The sequence below is a fragment of the Arvicanthis niloticus genome, chromosome 2 (genome assembly GCF_011762505.2).
Source record: "Arvicanthis niloticus isolate mArvNil1 chromosome 2, mArvNil1.pat.X, whole genome shotgun sequence".
In the NCBI taxonomy this organism is placed as follows: Eukaryota; Metazoa; Chordata; class Mammalia; order Rodentia; family Muridae; genus Arvicanthis; species Arvicanthis niloticus.
The window spans coordinates 98,015,104-98,038,952 of NC_047659.1; the positions used below are offsets into that span (position 1 = coordinate 98,015,104).

General features: G+C 40.5%; 1 protein-coding gene across 3 annotated transcripts in view; it reads left to right on the forward strand.

Moving 5' to 3' along the window:
• Positions 1–23,724, forward strand: part of Ap4e1 (adaptor related protein complex 4 subunit epsilon 1) — a 68,990-nt gene extending 45,266 nt beyond the window's left edge. For 2 of the 3 annotated variants that reach the window (XM_076929698.1, XM_076929699.1), the window contains 7 exons: positions 2,197–2,311; positions 6,812–6,935; positions 14,131–14,389; positions 15,221–15,757; positions 17,222–17,412; positions 19,052–19,209; positions 20,831–21,219. In XM_076929698.1, coding sequence (XP_076785813.1) covers positions 2,197–2,311; positions 6,812–6,935; positions 14,131–14,389; positions 15,221–15,757; positions 17,222–17,412; positions 19,052–19,209; positions 20,831–20,991 — 1,545 coding nt within the window. In that variant the 3' untranslated portion in view covers positions 20,992–21,219. Of the gene's footprint in view, positions 1–2,196; positions 2,312–6,811; positions 6,936–14,130; positions 14,390–15,220; positions 15,758–17,221; positions 17,413–19,051; positions 19,210–20,830 lie in introns of all 3 variants that reach the window. The other variant, XM_034495968.2, reaches the window with a different exon arrangement.
• Positions 23,725–23,849: the final 125 nt, after the last annotated feature.

The window sequence follows — 23,849 nt, forward strand, 5'->3', positions numbered from 1 at the left end:
TGGGGGCCATTGTCTTGGGTCTTATCAATGTTAGTAAGACTTTACTGGTTTGAAACATGGGGTTCTGTTTTTAGTCAAACTCACATAGCCTCCATATAGTTGTAAAAGAAGAAGAAAGATAAAACACAAACAGGAATCCTCTACTTGTCAGTATAGCATCTCTGACATTTTGAAGAGACATTCTTACAGCAAACACCCTGATTCTCTGACTTTTACAGTCTTTCTGGCCTCTCTTCCCCAGTATTCCTTGAGCATTAGGTGTGAGAATAGTTTGTAGATGTATCCATTAGGAACAGGCTCTACAATTTCGCATTTTGATTGGCTGTGGGTTTCTGTAGTGATTCCCATTGGTTGCAAAGAGAAGTTTCCTTCACAGGGTTTGTTTTGTTTTGTTTTGTTTTGTTTTGTTTTGTTTGAGACAGGGTTTCTCCGTGTAGCCCCTGGCTATCCTGGAACTCACTCTGTAGACCAGGCTGGCCTCGAACTCAGAAATTCGCCTGCCTCTACCTCCCAAGTGCTGGGATTAAAGGCGTGGGCCAACATTGCCTGGCAAAGAGAAGTTTCCTTGATGAGGAGTGAGAACGACACTTCTCTGTGTTTAAGGACAAACATATAGAGTGTAGTTAGAGATTGTGTGCTGGTTTAGTGAAGTGATGGTTGTAGGTCTTACTACAAGGTCCATGAGTTCACTAGTTCTGGATAATTGGCTAGCTTTCCAGTACCAAACACGATTTCTTGATTGTAGAGTTGGCTATCTCCAAATATACATGCCACTTCCACACCCTTAAGGTTATTGTGTATTGCTGGTTGTTTGTTGTGGTTCATAGGGATCATTACTGAGTAGCCTCCTTTGGAAGCTTGCATGGCACTGTGTGACATAATAAAATCTAATCCTCAGAGAGTCAGCTTTTAGGTCTGTCCCAGCTAGGGTTATTATTTGTTTTGGTGAAACACCATGACCAAAGCAACTTGGTGGGGGAGAGGGTTTATTTGGCTTACATTTTCAAATTACTGTTCATCATTGAAAGAAGTCAGGACAGGAATGAAAATGAAGCTTGAACCTGGATTCAGGAGCTGATACAGAGGCAATGGAGGGCTGGTGCTTACTGGATTATTTCCCATGGCTTGCTCAGCCTGCTTTCTTATAGAACCCAGGACCACCAGCCCAGGGATGGCACCACCCACAATGGACCAGGCCCTTCCACCAGTGACTATTTAAGAAAAATTCCTTACTGGCTTGCCTACAGCCCTATCTAATGGAAACATTTTCTTAATTGAGGCTCTTTCTTCTCAAATGGCATTACCTTGTGTCAAGTTGACATAAAACTATACAACACAAGGTCAGATACAACTTGGGTTCTCTGGATCCTGTGCCCAAAACACATGGTGTCTTCTACTTACCATCTGCCTCTGAGAAACACCAAGGACAATAGCAATAGCTTGTGTGTCTTGGGAGTTTTTTGGACAGCCCTAACCAACGACTCAAAAGAGGGCTCCTCATGTTTAGTGTAAAATTTTTGGTCATATAGTCTATGGCTCTTAGGGTAACAGTATCAGCCCAGATGAGAAAACCTCACTTAAACTATGTGTGTATATGTGTATATATACACAGACTTCTTTTAGTTGTGTCTGATACAGACAGTCAGGTTGGGACAGAACACTGATGAACAGGTCCGGCTATGCCTAGAAGTTGAGTACGGTTTAGATGAGATGAGGTCAGGTAGCCACAGGATACTGGGTTGGTGTGTATGATGTGGGTCCTGGTCCAAGCCTGGAACTTTGGGAGTAGACCTGGGGACCGGGTGGGTGTGACAAAGGGATGGTCAGGTGGACCCACCTGGCTAGACACTGGAAAAGGATGTGCAGGCTATGGCTGGGTGGAGAATTTGGAAGTGGCATGGGAGCTGGGGGGCTGACGGGTGTGAGCGGGTAGGGCAGGTCTTGGCAGATGTGCAGAGCCTACTAGTGGCACAGGGAGGGGTGGCCAGACTAGGCCTGGCACTGGGTGTGGGATTTATACTAGATCTGAGGGATTATGGAGGGTACAATCAGACTGACTTAACCCACTAGACCCTGGAGAGGGTCTCTTTAAAAAGTTTAAAAGATAATTGTGCCACAGTTATATGAATGTACAATCTAGTCTTCTAAATACATGTTTGGGTGTTAATTCCTGGCTTTTATTTAACTTTAATGCAGGTGGATGCTTCTTTATCTTTCCTGGATGGTTTTGTGGCTGAAGGACTCAGCCAGGGAGCAGCACCTTATAAGCCCCTTCACCAGCGCCAAGAGGAACAGGTCTCTCAGGAAAAAGGTGTATCTCTATCTCTCTATCATAAATGGTTTGATTGTTTTTAGTTTTTGTTGTTACTGAGACAAAGTGTGCTCACTGTGTAGTGCAGGCTGGTTGAGAATTTGAGATAAAGAATCCACCTGTCTCTGCCTCCAGAGTGCTGGAATTAAGGTCATGTGCCACCACACCTGGGGAGGGCTGACACTGACTAGTGTGAGCATGTCTAGAAATGCTCCAGAAGCAGCCCTGGTCATGTGGGCTAGTGACTCATTGTCACTGTGAACAGTCTATATATTAGATTCTCTAACAAAGTATCTACTTAGTTATGTCACAAGGAACTCACAAGAGCAAGAGCTTTCTTTATACATTGAAAAGCACAGCCTGTAAGGGAGTCTACAGTGACCTTGGTGGAGAGGAGATCCCTGAGTCGTTTGCATGGTGCCTGGAAGTTGCTCCTGTGAAATGGAGAGAGGTGTGGACTGTGGCTTATGATTCCAGGATGTCGGCACTACTGACAATTCCAGGCTGAGAGATTTCAGGGATTTGTTGTTACTGTTCTTGCTGAATGCACATTTCTTATGCTTGGTGCCAGGCCATTCTGTTATGAATGGTGGGATCAAAGAGTTGCTAAGCACATTGTTATCTTTTACAGAGCATTTGATTAAAATTTTTATTAAATTTATTTAAAGTGATTTTCAATTAAAAGTAGTATACAAAGTATTAAGTTTTGTTGATTCTCCAACCACCACCATCCCCACATACCTTTTTTCTCCCTTTTACCCCCAGTAGCTTCCTTTCTGGTTTCCTGTGTTCTGCTGTGGCCTTCTTCCTCAGCACTTTTCCCTCCCATGGTCCCCTGTCTAGTTGCAAAGCCTAGACTCAGACATTCACATGTGTGTTTACATAAGACTGAAGACAGTGTGTGGGGAACATGCACCATCTGCCTCTCTGAGTCTGAATCACTTTATGCACTTTAAATATCTACCCACTTTTCTGCAGATGTTCTAATTTCACCTGCTTCATAGCTGAGTAAAATTCCATTGTGTATGTGCACAACATTTTTATTATCCGTTGGTCTGTTGATGGACATTCAGGCTGATTCTTGGTATTGTGAATAGAGCAGCAAGAACTGTGGATGTACATGTGTCTCTATAGTAGAATATTAAGTCCTTTGAGTATATGTCCAGGAGTGGTACAGCTAGGTCATCTGGTACTTGTATGTTTGACCTTTTGGGAGACTGCCACCCTGGCTTCCATGGTGGTGCATGTTCTCTATCCCACCTGTAGGGATCAGGCCTCTTCTCTCACCTCATCCTCACCATCCTCATCTTCCCCATCCTCATCCTCACCATCCTCTGTCTAGTGTTCTGACCAGAGTGAGATGGAGGCTCAAGGTGTTTTTAATTTACATCTCCTTGAAGGCTAGAGATATTGAACACTTTTTTGAGACATAAACTTTCTACATATCCCTGTATGGAATTCCTGTGTAGACCAGGCTGGCCTTGAATTTGGATATAAGCTTACCTCTCTGCTTCCTGAGTGCTGGGATTAAAAGTATGGGCCACCATGTCCAGACAGGATGTTGGACACTTTAAAGAAATATTTCCTGGACATTATTGTTTTCTTCATCTGAGAATTATCTACTGCTCATTTAATTAGCCCATGTATTGATTGGCAGGTGTGTGTGTGTGTGTGTGTGTGTGTGTGTGTGTGTGTGTGGCTGGTGTTTTGTTTAATTTTTTCAGCTCTATATATTCAAGACCTTAACTTCATCTGAAGTATAGCTTCCAAATATTTTCTTCCCTCTTGTAGCTGTCTGTTCACTAAGCTGATAGTTTTGTTTGCTATGAAGAAACTTGTTAATTTTATATAATCCCTTGTAAATTCTTGGTGCTACTTCTTGTGCTATTTGGGTCTTGTTCAGAAAATTCTTATCTCTAAGCATATTCTCTATAGGTATCTGCAAGTGGTACCCAATTTTGCCAGCACCATTTGTGGATGAGGGTGTTGAGTTTTTAATGTATGTTTTTAACACCTTTGTCAGAAATTCCATGAGCGTATGTGTGGCTTTGTCTCTGAGTCTCTGTTCTGTCCACTGGTCTGAGTAAGTGTATCTTTGTCTCAGGGCCCTGCTGCCATTGTCACTGTGTCTTCCTAGTAAAATTTGAGTCAGCTATGATAATAACCCCAGCGATGTTGTTTCTGCATGAGATTGCTTTGTATACTCATGGCTTCTGTGCTTCTGTATGACGTTTGGATTGTTCTAGTTTAGTCAAGGTCATTGACATTTTGATGGCAGTTGAGTTAAATCTCTCTAGCTTTGTCTTTGCTTGGGGTTTTATTTGTTTGCTTTTGGTAATATAGCCATCTTAATTTTTTTAATTTTAAAAAGATTTATTCTATTTATTTGTGTGTGTATATATATGTGAATTATGTATGCTTAGTACCTTTAGAGGACAAAAGAGGGCATTGGATTTCCTGGAATTGGAGCTACAGACAGTTGTGAGCCATCATGCTGGGAATTGAACCCAAGAGCAACAAATGCTTCTTTTGTTCCTTTTTCTTTTCTTTCCTTCCTTCCTTTCTCTCATTCTTTCATTTCTATTTTCTTTCTTTCTTTTTTTTTTTTTTTTTTTTTTTTTTAAGGCAGAGTTTCTCTGTAGCTTTTGCTGGCTCAGAACCCCACCTACCTCTGCCTCTCTGCCTCCAGAGTACTGGAACTGAAGGTGTGCAGCACCAGCTCCCAGCTGCAGCAAGTGCTCTTACCCCTGAGCCAACTCTCCAGCCCCTTCTCACACATCTGTAACCCCTGAGCCAACTCTCCAGCCCCTTCTCACACATCTGTAACCCCTGAGCCAACTCTCCAGCCCCTTCTCACACATCTGTGACCCCTGAGCCAACTCTCCAGCCCCTTCTCACACATCTGTGACCCCTGAGCCAACTCTCCAGCCCCTTCTCACACATCTGTGACCCCTGAGCCAACTCTCCAGCCCCTTCTCACACATCTGTGACCCCTGAGCCAACTCTCCAGCCCCTTCTCACACATCTGTGACCCCTGAGCCAACTCTCCAGCCCCTTCTCACACATCTGTGACCCCTGAGCCAACTCTCCAGCCCCTTCTCACACATCTGTGACCCCTGAGCCAACTCTCCAGCCCCTTCTCACACATCTGTGACCCCTGAGCCAACTCTCCAGCCCCTTCTCACACATCTGTTTGGATGATGAGTCTTCCATTTGTAACCCTTCCACCCTTTCTCACTCTGTTACTTGTTTTAGTTTACTGATAGGCACAGCTTTGCATACTCAGTGACATTTGATGCCTTGCCCTATGTCTGAAAAGATAGATTTGCCAGTTAGAGTTAGGTTTAGCTAATTGTTTTTTTTTTTTTAATGAGGTCTTATGAAAAACATATGGTATTGTTCTTTCCCATCTAGATTTCCAATCAAGTAGTTTGGTGTTAGCTGTGTAGTAATGAGAGATTCCATCTCTCTTTGTATTCCAACATCTTTGCTGTTTCACTTCATGAGTTGAGATAGCTGCTTGCACTTCAGCAACCAACTTGCAGTGTAACCAGTAGGCAAAGGAAATGGGAGGAAGGAGTTTCTTTGCAGGTACTTCTCCCAGATGTTGCACTCTAAATGTGTGAAGAATTTAATTCCCCAGAACATGTAAGCCATATGGCAACAGAATCTGGAACTGTCTCCACTGGCTGCCTGTATACCTACCTAAGACTGGAGGAGTCTGCTTCTTAAAGGAAGGGGAACAGATCTTTGGTATCTGCTCTGCCACAATAATAATAGGAATTTTATGATGGCTCTGATTGAATTGATTTAGGTTATGTACATATTCAAAAGAATTAGCATGTGAATGAGTAAACCCTGTTTTTGTAAGTAAGGAAGATTCCCATTGAGAATGCCATCCACTCATCTGAGGTAAAGCTTTGCCCAGGAATCTTTCCGTTAGCAGAACATGGCTGCCACTCCAGGTTAACCCACAGCTTCTATTTTTGTAACAGCAGCAACCCCTCTGTGGGCCTGGCTTACTTTTATAGCTTGCCTTTCTAACTGATTTCTTTTTAGCTTTTTAGGGGAGATAAAGGGATAAAAGTGAAGGATAGTTTGTCTCTGACTACCCTAGTTTATGTAGACTTAAGTCAGTAGTAGCTGCTTTGCTCGTACTGTACACGACTGGTTAGATTATACATAAAGCTTTATTCTGGAAAACTGTCAGCTTTTTAATTATTTCAATAGTGAATGGAATCTCACAAATTTTATTCCTTTTTTTTTTTTTTTTTTTGTTTTTTGTTTTTTGTTTTTTGTTTTTCGAGACAGGGTTTCTCTGTGTAGTCCTGGCTGTCCTGGAACTCACTCTGTAGACTAGGCTGGCCTCGAACTCAGAAATCCGCCTGCCTCTGCCTCCCAAGTGTTGGGATTAAAGGCGTGTGCCACCACCGCATAGCACAAATTTTATTCTTATGCTTTGTTTTATTATGAACCTCTGTTTCTGTTTTTAAATTGTAGTTCTCAATTTTGAACCATATGGACTATCATTTTCTTCATCTGGCTTCACTGGACGACAGTCTCCTGCTGGCATTTCTCTGGGCTCAGATATATCTGGAAACAGTGCTGAGACAGGGCTGAAAGAGTAAGTTTCTTTATAAAGTTGAGAATTTGGCATGCTTGCCTCCCTCCAACCTCCTGCCTGCTCTCTGCCTCTGTGTGTGTCCTCGTGATTATTTGCTCATTTTAGGATGTCCTCTGAGAAGTTTTCATTTTCAAATAATGCAAAAGGAAAGCCATATTTGTGATTATGTGCTTATATCATTGAGAGGTTCCTAAGAGTTATATTCTATATGAGATTCTTTTCACTTGCTACCATTGATTGGTTTCAAGTTTCTGATACTATATCATATGTCCTTAAACTTCAAGACCTTATCTGCCTCCAAGACAAAATAAGCCATGGGTAGGATTTGCACATGAGGTCTGGAGAGATGCCCCAGCAGCTAAGAGCCTGCATTAGTCTGCAGAGGATAAGCTCCCTGCATCCTCATCAGGCATCTCACAACTGCCTATAACTTCATCTCTAGGACATCAGATGCCCTCTTCTGGCCTCAGTAGGCACCCACATGCATGTGCTCATACACGTAGACACGCATACACATTTATTTTTAAAAAATAAAAGCAGATTTGCACATAATGCATATTATTGCCACATATGATAAAATTTTAAGAAACATATTGGAACTTTTTTTTACCAGATAAGTATTAGTATATTCATCATCCCTTATTATTTATGTCATTCTTCTGGCAAATACTTCTAATCATCTTAGTAGAATTATGACAGATACAGAGATGAACATGAGATAAGGTGACTGACTTTGTCTAAGGAAGCTCTGTTCTTTGCTCAGAATACTTTCAGAGGCTCTGGGGAGAGAACTTAGCACTTGCTATGCAAGCCTGAGAACCTGGGTTCAAAATCTAGCACCCATATGAGAAACTGAAATGGCTGTGCATGCCTGTAACCCCAGTATTGGGTGGGAGCTTGCTGGTTAGCCAGCTGTCTCAATTAGGGTTTCTTATTGCTTCGATGAAAGACCATAACCCAAGCAAGTTGAGGAGACAGGGTTTATGTGGCTTACACTTCCACATTGTTGTTCATCACCAAAGGAAGTCAGGACAGGAACTCACACAGGGCTAAAACCTGGAGGCGGGAGCTGATGAGCATCGGTCATGGAGGGTGCTTTCTTAGAGAACCCAGGACCACCAGCCCATGGATAGCACCACCTACCATGAGTTAGGCCTTTCCCCATTGATCACTAATTGAAAAAATGCCTCACAGCTGGATCTCATAGAGGCATGTCCTCAACTGAGGCACCTTCCTCTCTGATGAGGCTAGTTTGTATCAAGTTGACATACAAAACCAGCCAGTACAACTGACCATTTGTCAACTTGAAACACAAACACATCACTATTAAGCCATAAACCTTACTTTCTTACTCATCCCCAAGATCTAAGTCTTTAAAAGTCCTAGATGGAGAGATGGCTCAGTGGTTGAGAGCACAGACTGCTCTTTCAGAGGCCCTGAGTTCAATTCCCAGCAACCACATGGTGGCTCACAACCATCTGTAATGGGATACAATGCCCTCTTCTGGTGTGTCTAAAGACAGCTACAGTGTTCTCATATACATAAATAATTTTTTTTAAAAGTCCCACAGTCTTTACAAATTCAAATACATTAAAATTTCAGTCTCTTTAAAACAGCCAATCTCTTAAAATCTAAAGTCTTTTAAAATTCAGTCTCTCGGCTGTGGCTTCCAGTAAAATACTTTCTTACTTCAGGAGGAAAAAAATCAGGGCACACTCAAAATCAAATCAAAATCAAACACCAACTGTCAGTGTCTGAGATTCACTCACAATCTTCTGCAAAGGGCTTGGGTCACTTCTCTAGCTCTGCCCTCTGTAACACACAGCTTGTCTTCTGGGCTATGGCTGCCTCCACTCCACTGTTACTGCTATTCTTGGTGGTCATCCCATTGTACTAGCATCTCTAAAGCGCTGGGATCTTCTGGTGCAACTAGGCTGCACTTTCACAGATAACATCTCAAAGGCTCTCTTAGTGGTGCCAAACCTCAGTTTCTCTGTATGACCCCTTCAGTCCTGGGTCTTTATCAGCCACTGAGGCTGCACCTTCACCAATGGCCTCTCAGAGTGCCAAGACTCAGCTGTTCTCCATGACCCCTTCATGCCTTCAAAACCAGTACCACCTGGGTGACTCTTACACTTTACCAAGTCCAGCTTCCATCAGTACAACCTTGGCTGTCACTGGAACACAACTTCTTTGTGTTCCTAGAAAACACTTCCCAGAAGATTTCACCTCAGTGAAGGTGGTCTCTTTTTTTTTTTTTTTTTTTTTTTTTTTGCCATCCTCTCCTACATATACCACTGGAGTCATGGGTCCCTCCCTATGTGCTCCAAGGCTGGTGGTTTAGACCCTGGGGGGCTCTGGTTGTTTGGTATTGTTGCTTTCCTTCTGGGGTCACAAACCCTTTCTGCTCCTTCAGTCTTCTCTCTAATTTCTCCATTGGGAAATCCTTGATCATATCAGTGGTTAGCTGTGAGCATCGTCCTCTGAATGTGTCAGTCTCTGGCAGACCTCTAAGGAGATAGCTATATCATGTTCTTGACAGCATGCACTTCCAGCCATCCACATCAGTGTCTACCTTAGGTGACTGTACATGGGATGGATACCCAGGTGGAATGGTCTCCAGATGGCCCCTCCTTCAGTTTCTGTCCCATGTTTTGTTTCCATATTTGCTCCCTTGGGTATTTTTGTTACTCGTTCTAAGTAGAACTGAGGCATCCCCTCTTGGTCCTCCTTCTTCATGAGCTTCATGTGGTCTGTGGGTTGAGTCTTCGCTATTCCAAGCTTTTAGGCTAACATCCGTTTAACAGTGAGTAAATACCATGTGTGTTCTTTTGTGTTTGGGTTAACTCACTCAGGGTGATAATTTCTAGATCCATTTATTTACCTAAAAATTTCTCAAATTCATTATTTTTAATAGCTGAATAATACTCCATTGTATAAATGTACCACATTTTTTTTATCCATTCCTCTGTTGAGGGACATCTTGGTTCTTTCCAGCTTCTGGCTATTATAAATAAGGCTGCTATGAACATAGTGGAGCATATGTCCTTGTTATATGTTGGAGCATCTTCTGGGTATATGCCCAGGAGTGGTATAGCTGGATCCTCAGGTAATGCTATGTCCAGTTTTCTGAGGAACCACCAGACTGATTTCCAGAGTGTTTGTACCAGCTTGCAATCCCACCAACAATAGAGGAGTGTTCCTCTTTCTCCACATCCTTGCCAGCATCTACTATCACCTGAGTTTTTGATCTTAGCCATTCTGACTGGTGTGAGGTGGTATCTCAGGGTTGTTTTGATTTGCATTTCCCTGATGACTAAGGATGTTGAGCATTTCTTAATCACTGCTAATTTCTTAGCTCAAGCTGACCAACATCACTTGTCCCAGTAGCATAAAGTTTTATTTTAGTTGTTCCAGTATCTTGTTACACAGATGATTGTTCAGCCCCAGCAAACCAGAACCACAGAATCTTAATCAAAATAGCAACAGCCCTGATAGAGTCTTTAACCTTCCCTCTGAAAGTCCACAGGCCAGGCCTCAGTCTTCTCACTGCTCTCAGCATCCTTGTCTCCCAGGCTCCCACAGAGCAACCCACTGAGCTCTCAACACTCTCTTCTAGCCTGAAGTTCCAAAGTCCTTCCACAGTCCTCCCCAAAACATGGTTAGGTCTATCACAGCAATACCCTACTATGCTGGTATCAGTACACCAGCCAAATCAAAGTGACAGCTTCTAATTCAGTCCTAGTCATAAGGGAATAAAGTAAAAGTGATAGAGGAAGGTTTGACTTTGTCCTCTAGCCTCTGCATGTGCATGTGAGTGAGAGCAGACTCCTGCAGATTGATGTGCATGTCCTTACCAAATGTTTTCAGAGATTCTTTGGCCACGTTGAAAATTGCTTACACAGCTGCATATTTATTTCAGGTCAATTTTTATTCTGTTAAATATACTTTAATTTTTAGCTGGGGTGGGGGTGGGGTGGCGGCACATGCCTGTAATCCCAGCATTTGGGAAGCAGAGGCTGGTATATCTCTGTGAGTTTGAGGCTAGCCTGGAACACACAGAGTGAGTTCCAGGATAACCAGGGCTACACAGCAAAATCCTGTCTTGTGAAACCAGCAACAGCAACAAAAGAAATACCCATGCCACATCATGCATAAGACAGTTGAGCCAAACTCATGACTCTTTGATACCATCAGCTGTTATGTTGCAGGGACAAGGGGGCAGGCCCTGTGTAGCCCTGGCTGTCCTGGAACTCACTCTGTAGAGATCCACTTTGCTTCCTGAGTGCTGGAATAAAAGGTGCCCAGCTAAACCACCGCCCAGCTAAAAACAATTTTTTAAGAGTTCAAAATGGCCAGACGGTGGTGGCACACGCCTTTAATCCCAGCACTTGGGAGGCAGAGGCAGGCCTGGTCTACAGAGTGAGTTCCAGGATAGCCAGGACTACACAGAGAAACCCTGTCTCGAAAAACAAAAAACAAAAAACAAAACCAAAAAAAGAGTTCAAAATGTTTAAGTATAAATGTAATGAAAACTCAAGGATGACAGCCTTAAGGCACATTGGAATTGAGTTCTTGTACTAAGTCAGTCACCTCACTTTATTTTCACACAATTTGTTAATCTTTCAAAGAGGTAGCTGTACAATTTCCCAGGAATCTTATAGATGTGATGAATGAAGAATTTTATGGTGTATAAAATGATAGGAATTCTGTTTTTTTAATTCATTTCCGCCTTGGTCTAACATCCTTAATTTCTTTCCTAGACATTCCAGGCATTCCAGGTGTGGTTGGTGGGTTTGTGATAGTAGAGGCAATGGTCATTAAGGGTCTCACACAGAACAAAGCAACAAGTGGAGACAAAGACCCTCCAGACCCAGGGAGAAGTCTATAAAGTGAACAGTGTTCAGGGTGATGTGAGGGGCTGACCTTATAAATTGTATATGGTTTTATGTCCATTGTATGTGCTTTATTATTTAGAAATAGAACATGAAGGATAGATTGAAGTTTTCAGAGATCACAGTTCACACATTATTTCAGATTAAGAACCTATGTGGTAACAAGCAAGGTGAATGTTGAAAATAAGATAATAACAAATTAGAGAGTAGTGAAAAAGTGTTGGCTTTTAAACGTACAGTTCTGCAGAAAGGGGCACCAGCATAGGGAAAGGGCAAAAGTGGCTGGTGCACTAATTTGATACAAGACAGTGGTTTTAAAACTCCTGATAGAGAGGGCCTGGAGAGATGGCTCAGCAGTGAAGAGCACTGGCTGATCAATTCCCAGCATCCACACAGCAGCTTATAACCATCTGTGGGATCCATTGTCCTCTTCTGGTGTGCAGATATACATACAAACAAAACACTGATATACATAAAATAAATACTTTTTTTAATTTAAAGAAAAAGTCCCAGTTAAGAGAATCCCCTGTGTTTCCATAGGCTGGAATTTGCCCCCATCTCGAGTGCTCCATCTCATTGTTTTAGGGCACTAAGCCTAATCCAGTAACTAGTTTGGAGCTTGAGATTGCTAGCTAGAGGAGAGAGAGTTCTAGCCCTCCTGTGACCTTTAACTTAGTGCTGAGCACATATAGTACTGCAAATGGACCGGAATGATTTTACAGTGAAAGCTTTCCGATGAGACCGTTGCTTCTCTTCTACAGGCCCTGGTAAGCCGGTAAGCTAACGAGAGTCAAGCCCAATTTAGAATGTCTTCCTTACAAGCTCATTGTTAAACATTACCAGTACACCATTAGTCTCTTGAAGATTTCTTGCCTAGAATTTACATGTGTCTTCTTCGTCTGATTTACAATAATACAAAAGCACAATTTAAAAAACTATGGATTATATAATGCCTTCCAAATCCAGGCAAAGATGACTTACTTATATAGAAAGCATGTGTATGAAGTGGCCATGTTGTTCTTGTGTGCTTTGCCACTTTTAGGCTGTTGACTGAAACATGACAAACTTACATTGATAATAGGTGTGTAATTAAATAATTGAGAAAAGAAATCTGTAGACTCCTATGGCCTCTTCCCATTTGCCTGTGAAATACATTCTACAATAGCACAGAGTATGCAGAGCTTTTAGGAGTAACCTTTGCAACCGTACCTGTGGAAAGAACTGTCAAAGAGCACATTTGGGAAAATGAAGAAGAGATAAAGTCATGTCAGTGATGGCTTCTGCTCTGTTATAGTGACCTTGAGAGTTGTCTAAACTGGGCTAAAAGGAGTGGCCAGTATTTTACACTGTGTGTGTACATGTATGGTATGTGTGAGTATATTTGTGCATGTCTGTGGGTGCACATGTGTGCAGGTGCACTGGGGCCTGAGCCTGACGTCGGGTGTCTTCCTTGATTGCCTTTTTCTGTATTTACTTAAGTTCAGTTGGCCAGGTTCCATAGCCTTCTCTGTCCAGGGTTTCTCTGTCTGTGCCTTCCCTAGTGCTGGTATCAGAGCACCTCCTGCAAACACCATCCACTGAGCCATCTCCCCAGCCCAGGCTTTATCCTTCTGGTCCTCAGTCACTGAATGGGCTGCCCTGGGAGGAGCTTGATCTTTGGTGAGTTCTGAGATGAGCTTTGCCTAGCTAAGGTTTCCAACAGCTTGGTCTAAATGGGGCAGCCTAATCCATGCTTGCCTTTAAAGAATAAAACACCCCAAACTAAAATTGAATCCTAAATTTGAGTATATTTTTTTAGATGAAAGAAATCTTTTGGTGTAGGTAGACCTGTAGGTAGTGTCCCTGGTGCCTCAGGAGTCAGAAGAAGTCATAGTCTAGAGCCATTCTTGTCTTTTGTAACTTACTCAAGTAATTAAATGATCTGAAAAATTTAACCAAATATGGAGTTCTTGTGCTTTATTTTACCAGGGGAAAGAGGAATTTGGCTCTAATGAACATAAATTTTAAAAATCTAGGTTTCCTTCTGGCCTATAGAATGATTATGAAAGCTGATCTTTTTGTTTGATTGGTTTTGGTTTTTGAGATAGGGTTTCTCTGTGTAGCCCTGGCTGTACTGGAACTTACTCTGTAAACCAGGCTGGCCTTGAACTCAGAGCACTGAGATCAAAAGTGTGCACTACTAGGACTCAGCATGAAAGCTGTTTTTTGAAAGGCACAATGTGTTTTGAAGAAAAAATAATGCATCAAGGATCTAACTATTCAGCATTGTTTAAACTGGCTTGCTTTCTTAATCTCCTTAGGACAAGTAGCTTGAAGATGGAAGGTATAAAGAAATTATGGGGTAAAGAGGGCTATCTTCCCAAGAAGGAGAGTGGAATTGGTGATAAACCAGAAGCCCCGCATGCTCCTGCAGAGGGTGCGACAATGGAGAATGTAGACCAAGCCAAGACCAAAAAGGACCAAGCTCAAGGCCATACCCCTTCTACAGAGGAGAAAGAAAAGCAACTGTTGGCATCATCACTATTTGTTGGGCTAGGACCAGAAAATACAATAAGTTTGGTAAGTTGTCTGTTACATTTCCATAAGAATCCCTGTGCTCTCTGCTGGTACCATGCACTGGGTTTCACCTACACATGGTGGACAGTGCCTCCCATGCTCTCACAGCATCATCCTCCAGCTCCAGGGCCAACACTAACATAGTAACATGCTCCCAGGGTCATGCCCACTCCCCTTGAGTAAGTCTTTCTCTAAGGTCCAGCCTGCTAGCAGAAGGCCTAGGACCCACATAAATTAACAAGAATGACCAGAGTAGATGGGAGAATTCTCTGAGGGAAAAGGCTTGATTGAAGACTGTCAGTAATAGTGGCTTATCTGTGTGCGTTGTTTCCCAGACTGTTCTTTAGTGAGGTAAGTGGTGGCAAATTTGATAAGCATCACCAGCTACGGAATTCTTCCCACCGTATTTTCTGGTCCTCCTCTCACATTAATTTAATTTTTGAAGTTAAACCAGTTTTTATTCTCTGCTTACTAGCATAGACCATGAAATCATAATTATTAGATGATTAAAATCTCTTTGAAGTCAGAGGTAACTTAGAATTCTATATAAAATACAGCTCTGGAAACAAAAAACATAGGTGGGTTGTCTAGTCCTGTGATGTACTATTTAGAAGCCAAACATTTTTTAGAACTATTACAACTGAGTTTTGACCTTACTTCTTTTTCTTATGTTTTTAAATCAAAAGTAAGATTTAGCTGATAGCTTTAAGTTACATGGTTGTCAGAATTGTAGGGTTACACATTTTCATCTGAGATTTACTAATCTTTGCTTTGCAGATTCCTAGTGTTAATATATTGTTCATTTAAAATTATTATTATATTTTGTTTTTGCAGTTGGGAAAAGCAGATGTTGTGTCTCACAAGTTCAGAAGGAAATCAAAACTCAAGGTAGCCCAAAGTGACAGGACACCCAGTGCTCATACCACTCCCTCCTCCGCCCTTAGCTCCGTATCAGACGTGGCTGGTAGAGATGAGGACGGTCTGGATGCTGTGGATAGTGGACACGGGGAACTCAGTTCAGAGCTTTTGGGTTCTGAGTCTCTGTCAGAGCTGCCCTCAGTTGAAAACCTCTCAAGTGTCAGCTTGCCTGCACCTTCTTTGTTTGCCGATAACAACATGGAAGTCTATCATCCCCCTTCATCCTCTGCAACTTCAACTGTCAAGGAAATCAGTTTAGCTTCTTTGTTGGAACTAACTCCTGAGTGCAGGCATTCAGGTCTCATGGAAATCTGCAGTAATGAAACCGTGTCTGTGTCTTCTTACAAAGTCTGGAAGGATGATTATTTATTGGTGATCTGGTCAGTCACTAGTAAGACTGACTCAGAGTTCACAGATGCTCAGTTAGAAATTTTTCCTGTGGAAAATTTCAAGGTAAGACAACGTATAAGATATCATTTCTTAATAAAGAATGCTTACTTAGTGTTTCTATTGTGGCTCCAGTGCCTTGTGAATTTGTGCCATATCCTCCTTTCTTCCTAAAAACAGGACTCAGGATACATTCCTCTAAAGAAACAAAGGAAGCCCAATAATACTGTGTTTGCAAAGGCCATAGATATTTTATATAGTGTCTATAGTGCATAATAAAGGTTGCAGGTGGCACACGGGCACTCCTTTAAACCCATACTTAGGAGAAGAAGCAGCAGGATCTCTGTGAGTTCCGGGTCAGCCTAGGATACATAGTGCATTGAATACTCTGTGAATCTTACTTCTGTGCTCTACTTAGGTGTTGCACAGTTAGATTCCTTAGCTGCTTTTGCCTGTTTCCTCCTGTTGAAAACAAGGTTGTTAGTATTGTGTTTCTATTGTTTCTGTGTTAGTATTGTGTTTCTGTAAGAGTTAACTAGCTGATTCTGCAGAATGCTTGTAGCATTAAATGCATATCCCATGCTCTTGGTGTTTTCTGGTTTTAGCGGTGATCTCTCTCCATGCTTTCTCCGAGTACTGCATTCCCTCCTGTCATATTCACTGAAAACATTTCAGCTTATTTAACAGAGCCAATAGAGCATTAAGAAAAAAAGAATATTAAGGATAAACACGCAGCTCTTCTTCTTTCTCTCCCTGAATTTGTGTCCTGTACTCAGTACTCGGGCGTCATTCTCTTCCACAGCTCTGGAAGGTGCTATGGCAACTTCCAAAAGTTCGTTTGTCTGCAGTGTTATAAGAGTTCTTGGCACAGTTGTGACATTTGACAGGCATATGTCTGAAAACTAACCATTTTCTTCTGTGGGCTACAGTGTGTTCAGTGGGGTATTATATGGGCCATTGACCAGGGCAGGAATTCTTGAATGCATAAGTGTAGCAGATTTACTTGCAAGAACTTTAAAAACCAACCAAACAAGGAACCTGTCACCATTCTACCTGTAGAGTTGAGTAGGGATAGAGAGTGAGAATGGAGGCAGTGTAGGATTGTTTGAAATCTAGCTTAAGAGTCAGGTGCTAGCAGCTAGGAAGAGTGCTTGCCTAGCGCACACAGACCCTGGCTTCAGTTCTCCAGCACTGTGAGTGAAAGAGTTCTGTGCCAGGTTAGAACTTAATAATCTTAAGATAAATAAAGAAAGATAGATAGGTAGGTAGATAGATAGGTAGGTAGATAGATAGATAGATAGATAGATAGATAGACAGACCGACCGACTGACCAGTTTTAGCTATAATACTAATCTGTTAGATGATTTTGACCTGTAAAGTATTATTTATGTTTTAGTAAATTTTTGTTAGTGGTTTTCATAATGAAGTTTGTTAACTTCCCACATTCATGTGCTTTAGTATTTTATCTCTTAAGTAGAAGGAACAGTTTATTGATGCTTTCTTCAGTATTTTTATGACTTTCATTTACAGATCATTGAGCAACCCAGATGTTCTTCACCTGTGATGGAAACAGAAAGCACCAAATCCTTTCAGTATGGTGTGCAGATGAAAAGCCCTTGTGTGGAGGGGACTCTCTCTGGTTTTATAAAGTATCAAATGGTGGATACACATTCTGTTCAACTGGAATTTTCCATAAACTTATCATTATTAGATTTTATCAGGTAAATATTTTCTAGTAAAAATTAGAATTGCCAGATTAGAATTTAATAATCTTAAAATAAAGATAGATAGATATTTAATTTATTTAATTTGTTATTCATCCATTATGCCCCTCCGTTTTTTCAAGCTAGAGACACCATGCTGGCTATTAGGGAGTATAGGAATTACATGTTCAACAGTCTTGGTCTGGAGAGATGACTCATTGGCTAAGGAGGCTTTCAGGGGACTGAAGTTAGGTTCCTAACACACATATCTGGTGGCTCACAACTGCTTGTAACTCCAGCTCTAGAGGACCCAGCACCACTCTGGCCTCTGTGGGTTACTTGTATGCACATGCACATCGTCACACACAAACACACACTATTTATATATGAATAAGTATTTTTTTTTAAAAAAAAGATTTATTTATTTTATATTATGTGAATACACTGCCGATGTCTTCAGACACACCAGAAGAGGGCATCAGATCCCATTACAGATGGTTGTGAGCCACTATGTGGTTGCTGGGAATTGAACTCAGGAATAGTCAGTGCTCTTAACCACTGAGCCATCTCTCCCCCATGAATAGGTATTTTTTAAAACCTTGTATTCTTACAAGCCAGGCATGGTAGCTCATGCTTATAATACCAGTAGTCAGGAGGCTGAGGCAGGAGGATTGCCATCTGTTCAAACATTACTAGGCTACAAAAATGAGTTCTAGGTCAGCCTTTGCTACAACGTAAGTCATAACTGTCTCCCACTCTTATTTTATAATTTGAAGATGCACAATATATATGCAACATAGTTTTATACGTAGTATCAATTCTTCTGTACCTTTAAATATAAGGTATTTTTAAAACTATACAGTCAATGTGTACTTATCAGAAATTCAAATGTTATAAAAATATAATTAGAATATGAATGTTGCCTATAATCCACCTGACATTATATAACATATAACTATTTCATTGTGTGTGTGTGTGTGTGTGTGTACTGTCAACAAAGTCTTTTTTGTTGTTTTTCTTTTTTTTTAAGGTTTATTTATTTATTTTATGTATTCACCATTGCTTTCTTCAGACATACCAAAAGGGGGCATCAGACCCCATTGCAGATGGTTGTGAGCCACCATGTGGTAGCTGGGAATTGAACTCAGGACCTCTAGAAGAGTAGTCAGTGCTCTTAACCATTGAGCCATCTCTCCAGCCCCTGTCAACAGTCTTAAGTTCTTTAGTTAATTTAAAGTTCTTTATATTCATTCTCCTGTATATTGCTTTAACAGAAATTTTATTATTCCCCAAATCCAAAGTACACATGATAGAATTGTTTATATTTGAGAATTTATGCAGTTATTTGGTAAAATCTTATTGGAGCAATGAATATCTTTAAAAAAAAAAAAAAAGACAAAATTGGACAGGTTATTAAAAGGGAAAGTGTAGTTTAAATCTTTTGTTGTCAGTAACATTATCAGATTGGAAGAAAACACTCACCATTCTAATCATATCTGATTTAAAAGCATAAATCTCTTGGGACCCAGGTTTACAATGTATAATATATATGTATTATATGTATAATATATATTCATTACTGTGAGTCATGTGAAATGTGTTTGTTCAGCATCGTTGTATTCTTAACAACGTAGACTAATTGTTAAAACTTTTTCAGACCATTAAAGATCTCAACTGAAGACTTTGGCAAACTCTGGTTGTCCTTTGCAAATGATGTGAAGCAAACTATAAAAATATCAGAGCCTCCACTTGCTCTGGCTTCTGTCCTAACAGAGCTGCAGCAGAAACTGAGACTTCGTGTGATTGACATCATAGGTGTGTAGAATTAGGAAAAGGCAGCCCCATGTGAATATGGATTTTTATTCTGCGTGTCATATTTCATAGATCTTCTTATCACAAGTATCTTTAGAAATCAGTGTGTTTTCCAGACTGCATTAAGGAATATTTGATTGAAAAATTTACAATATATGGTTAACTATCATTTAGCCTTTGTTTTTATTTTTAATGCTTTAACCATTTCTCCATTTGTGTGGAGTAGGCTTCAAATTCAATCAGAAAGTGGTTGATTACTCTCAGAATAGTCATGTCTCTCTTAGTATTTCTTAGTTTGCTTATAAAGCAGCAGATTTCTATATGGCTTTTTTCTTGTAACCTGAATTTTGGTTGACCTTGGCCATTCTTACTGGGACAGGATAAAATCACAAAGTAGTTTTGATTTGCATATTAAAGTAGTTTAATTTGCATGGTAAGTAATTTGTATTTATGAGGACTATATTTATTAGTTCTCATAAATTCAAGTTTATTTGTTCAAGTGTATTTCCTATTTTATTCTCTGTCAGATTTAGGGTACCAGGTCTTGTGCCAAAATCCCTGATGCATTTAGATTTGAGTTTTGTACAGGTTTGTGGTGAGGATCTAGTTTTACTCTTTCACCAGTAGCCGTCCATTTTGAGCAGTACCACCTTCTAAGCAGACTGTATCTTTTCCAGTGAGTACTTTTGGCTTCTTTATCAAAAGTCAGGGAACTGTAGGAGAATGGGCTTATTTCTGGGTCTGCAATTCTATTGTATGGGTGTGTTTGTTTGTATGGCATGCTGTTGGTGAGAGTGGGGCGCTGAAGTCACTTTGTTGGGGTTAACCTATGGTTTTAGATTTAGTAGTTCTTTATGAAATGGGATGCACCTGTGTTTGGAGAATATGTTTAGAATTACGATGTCCTCTTTTTTTTTTTAAGATTTATTTATTTATTTATTTACTTACTTACTTACTTACTTACTTATTTATTTGAGTACACTATAGCTATCTTCAGGCACATCAGAAGAGGGTATCAGATCCCACTACAGATGGTTATGAGCCACCATGTGGTTGCTGGGAATTGAACTCAGGACCTCTGGAAGAGCAGCTACTGCTCTTAACCACTGAGCCATCTCTCCAGCCCCTACGATGTCCTCTTGATGAGTTGTTCCCTTAGTGAATATAAAGTGACCCTATCACTTCTGACCAGTTATTATGCTACTAGTATATGTTACCCTGTATATACTATAGTATACTACTATATAACATTATTATTATATGTCATATTATCTCTGTAGTATACTGTTAGCCTGTTACTAAGTACTTGAGGCACTTCTCCTTTTTGTCTGATATGAACAGTGCTGTTGTGTACATGAGTGTTGAAATACCTGTTGATATTCTTGCTCTCCTCTGAAATTAAAGGCATTTATCACCACTCCAGCACCTTTTCAAGTTTTTTAATATATAAAATAGTTTTCCAAACAAATGCGAAGTGCTCTCTCTAAAGTGCTTGTTTGGCACTTCCCCTGGTAATTGACAACAAACATCTTTTCATGTGCTTTTGGCCTGTTTACAGATGTCCATGGAGGTGCGTCTGTTGACATCCATTTTAAACATAATTTCCCTTTTTCTTCTGTTGCAGGCAACGAAGGTCTGTTGGCCTGTAAGCTGCTCCCATCCACCCCCTGTGTCCTGCACTGCCGAGTACATGCTGACATGGTAGCCCTGTGGTTCCGATCCTCAAGCTCTGTTCTTTCAGACTATTTATCATGTCACTGTCAAAAAGTGATGCAGACATCCTAGCAAAGTTCTGTTAAATTTTACTTTTTCCACATAAATGGTTTACATTTATAACCTTACCAAAGTAAAAAGCACTCACGGTACTTCTGATGGAAATGGGGATTTTTGAGTTTGGTTTGTGTTTTCTTCTTGATCCTGCTAAGAATGATCCCCAAGAAATTGTGTCATTAATTTTTTTACTCAGGATTGTACAGTATGCTTGGGTCACCCCCCCCCCAAAAAAAAAAACAACCTAAGCTAATGTTATAAAATGCTAATGATTTTATGTCACTTAATGTGGAGAAACTGAAAATATTTATTTTGTTATAAATGTTTTATAGCAGGTTTATTCTAGCATTAACTGATTTCTAATAAGGCTGAGGCTCGGTTCTCTGCTTTGATGCAGAGAACACAGATTGATCATCACCTGAATCACACTTGGCTTTGGAGTACAGAATTTGTTGTAAGAAAAGTCTGCACTTTCGGTTCTGTTTTGCTCAAGTCAGTGTTAAACTGAGGTGGCCTAGCACATGCTAACCATTGTATAAGACCATGAGCATGTTGGGTATTGGGCAAACACAATCTGTATTTTTTACTTTTTAACTTGTTATACTTAATTTTAAGTAATTTGACCCTAAAGTATATCTGTGTCCTATTAGATCCCTTTTGCAGGTAAAATTTGTGACCATAGAATAAATGGTCAATTAATTTTTTTCTGGTCCTTAAATCTACTAATATTAAGTGGATGTTACTGAGTAGTGACTATGTAAATATATACTACAAATACTTTGGCAAAATATATCATTTTCGTGTTATATTTATGCTTATAGGCCCTCTATTAGTAAAAGAAAAGATTATGCCTTGTATGTGTGATGGGCCAAAATCTTGAAATTGTATATTAACTGAAATAGTATTTTATAAAAACTAATGGTGCTGTGGGAAATATTTATTTTACCCTTTTTGGTACTTCACCATTGAAACTATTCAGGTAATAAACTTAAGTTATTATGTGAGTCATTCTAGTTCATAGGACTGGTTATCACCAGGGTCAGGCACTTTGGTTTTGTGTTATCTCACCAATACTTGCTGTAAAGATGCTGAGGAGAAGGACAGTGGTAGTGGTGGGGATGCACACCTTTAATCCTAGCACTAGGCAGAGGCATGTGGATCTCTTGAGTTCGAAGACAGCCTGGTCTACAGAGCAAGTTCCAGGACAGTCAGGGCTACACAGAGAAACCCTGTCTTGAAAAACCAGAAGGGGGGAAAAAGATGCTAACAAGATTCTACAGAGCTGTCATCCACTGTTAGAACAAGACAAAAAGTGGTACTTTTGGAATTAACTTTTAGATTATTCTTTGTAAATGTAGCACTTTGTTAACTTCTCACTTAAATACATGCAGTTAAGCCTTGCTAAAAGAGCAGTAGGTGACTGGAATTTCCTGCCCATTGGGTTTCTCCCTTCAGAAGAGACTAGATGCGTCATCAGCCTCAGCGCTGTCGATAGAGGTTCTGAAGCAGCTCCGTCTTTATTGTTGCCATTCGCAGCCTTCTCTGCGCCTCTCTCAGCCTTGCTCGCACTTTATCAAGCAGTGTGGCATGTGATATAGGAGGAGCTCCTATGTGTGTGTTTCTCCAGGCATTTCTGTGGTCACTGAGGTTGGTCAGTTGTGCAGCAGGGGAAGTAAGGTATGTAAAGTCACAATGACAGATACCCCGAGGATCATGGGTGTTTGCTTTTCTGCTGCTTTGTTACAAGGCATGTTCATGAGAGCAGCAGTACTTGTCATGGGACTTAATTGTCCCACCACTCTGTCTGACTGCATGTGTGAACAGTAGGTTTGGGGTTGAGGCATGACTTTAGATCTGCCAAAGAAAACATCATGCCACTTTTGTTCTTTCTGAACTCACTAAATAAAATGTAGAGTAACGAGGTTTCTGCAGAAATGTTTAATAGAATGTTTACAATGCTTATGATTTTAATACACTAATAATAATAGAAAAGAGTAGATATTTTAAAACTTTGGACCAGTATGTATTCTATCTAAACTCATTGAATTATATTTTGAATCAGGCATCGTCAACCTTTTTGATCACAAAATAGAGAGAATTTTAGGTCTAATCTCTGTACTTTATAATCAGCCAATGAGCTTAACGCTTGGGGGAAGAGTGGCTGCGTGCTCTGTGCCAGGCACCTTTAGCAAGATGGATGGCAGCAGAGCAAGGCTGGGGACAAATAAAGGAGGACAGGAAGAGCATGAGAGCAGCGGAAAGGAGGTGGCCAGGCTCCCCAACATTCATCCCCAGGAGGTCAGCAGAAGAGCTGCAATCAGTCAGGGTGTGAGAGGAGCCTGTCTTAGTCGCACTGGAGACACTGGAGATGCTGAGCAGGGTCTGAGAGCTAATGTGCCAAGTTTGCCCAGCACAGCATATGCTCTGCAGGTGAGTATTAGCTAACATTCTTCTAGGCTCTTCCAAACTGATTGCATAAAAGTACAGTATTTTATTTTCATTTTACTGTAGATTCTTTTATTTTCTATGGATAAACATGATCTTTGTTGCCTAGTGAGCCATGAGCAGTGCACTGAACCTCTCCATGTGTCTTTAAGCTGTTTTCCTGTGGCAGAATTTTAGGAGAGACCAATGCAAGTGAATGGCAACTTAATAAATGATGCATTTTTTACTTTGTTTTGGTGTTGAACTGTGTAAATTGAAATTTTTAAATTTAATATATAATAAAAACAACTGTGCTTTTTTGGATCTGTATGTTCTTTATAATTTAAATAGATGAAAATTATTTAATTAGTATATAGATAGGTTTCTAAATATATAAATACAAGTTGCTCAGTCTGTATGTTACTTGTATGTATGTTTTTTCCATGTGT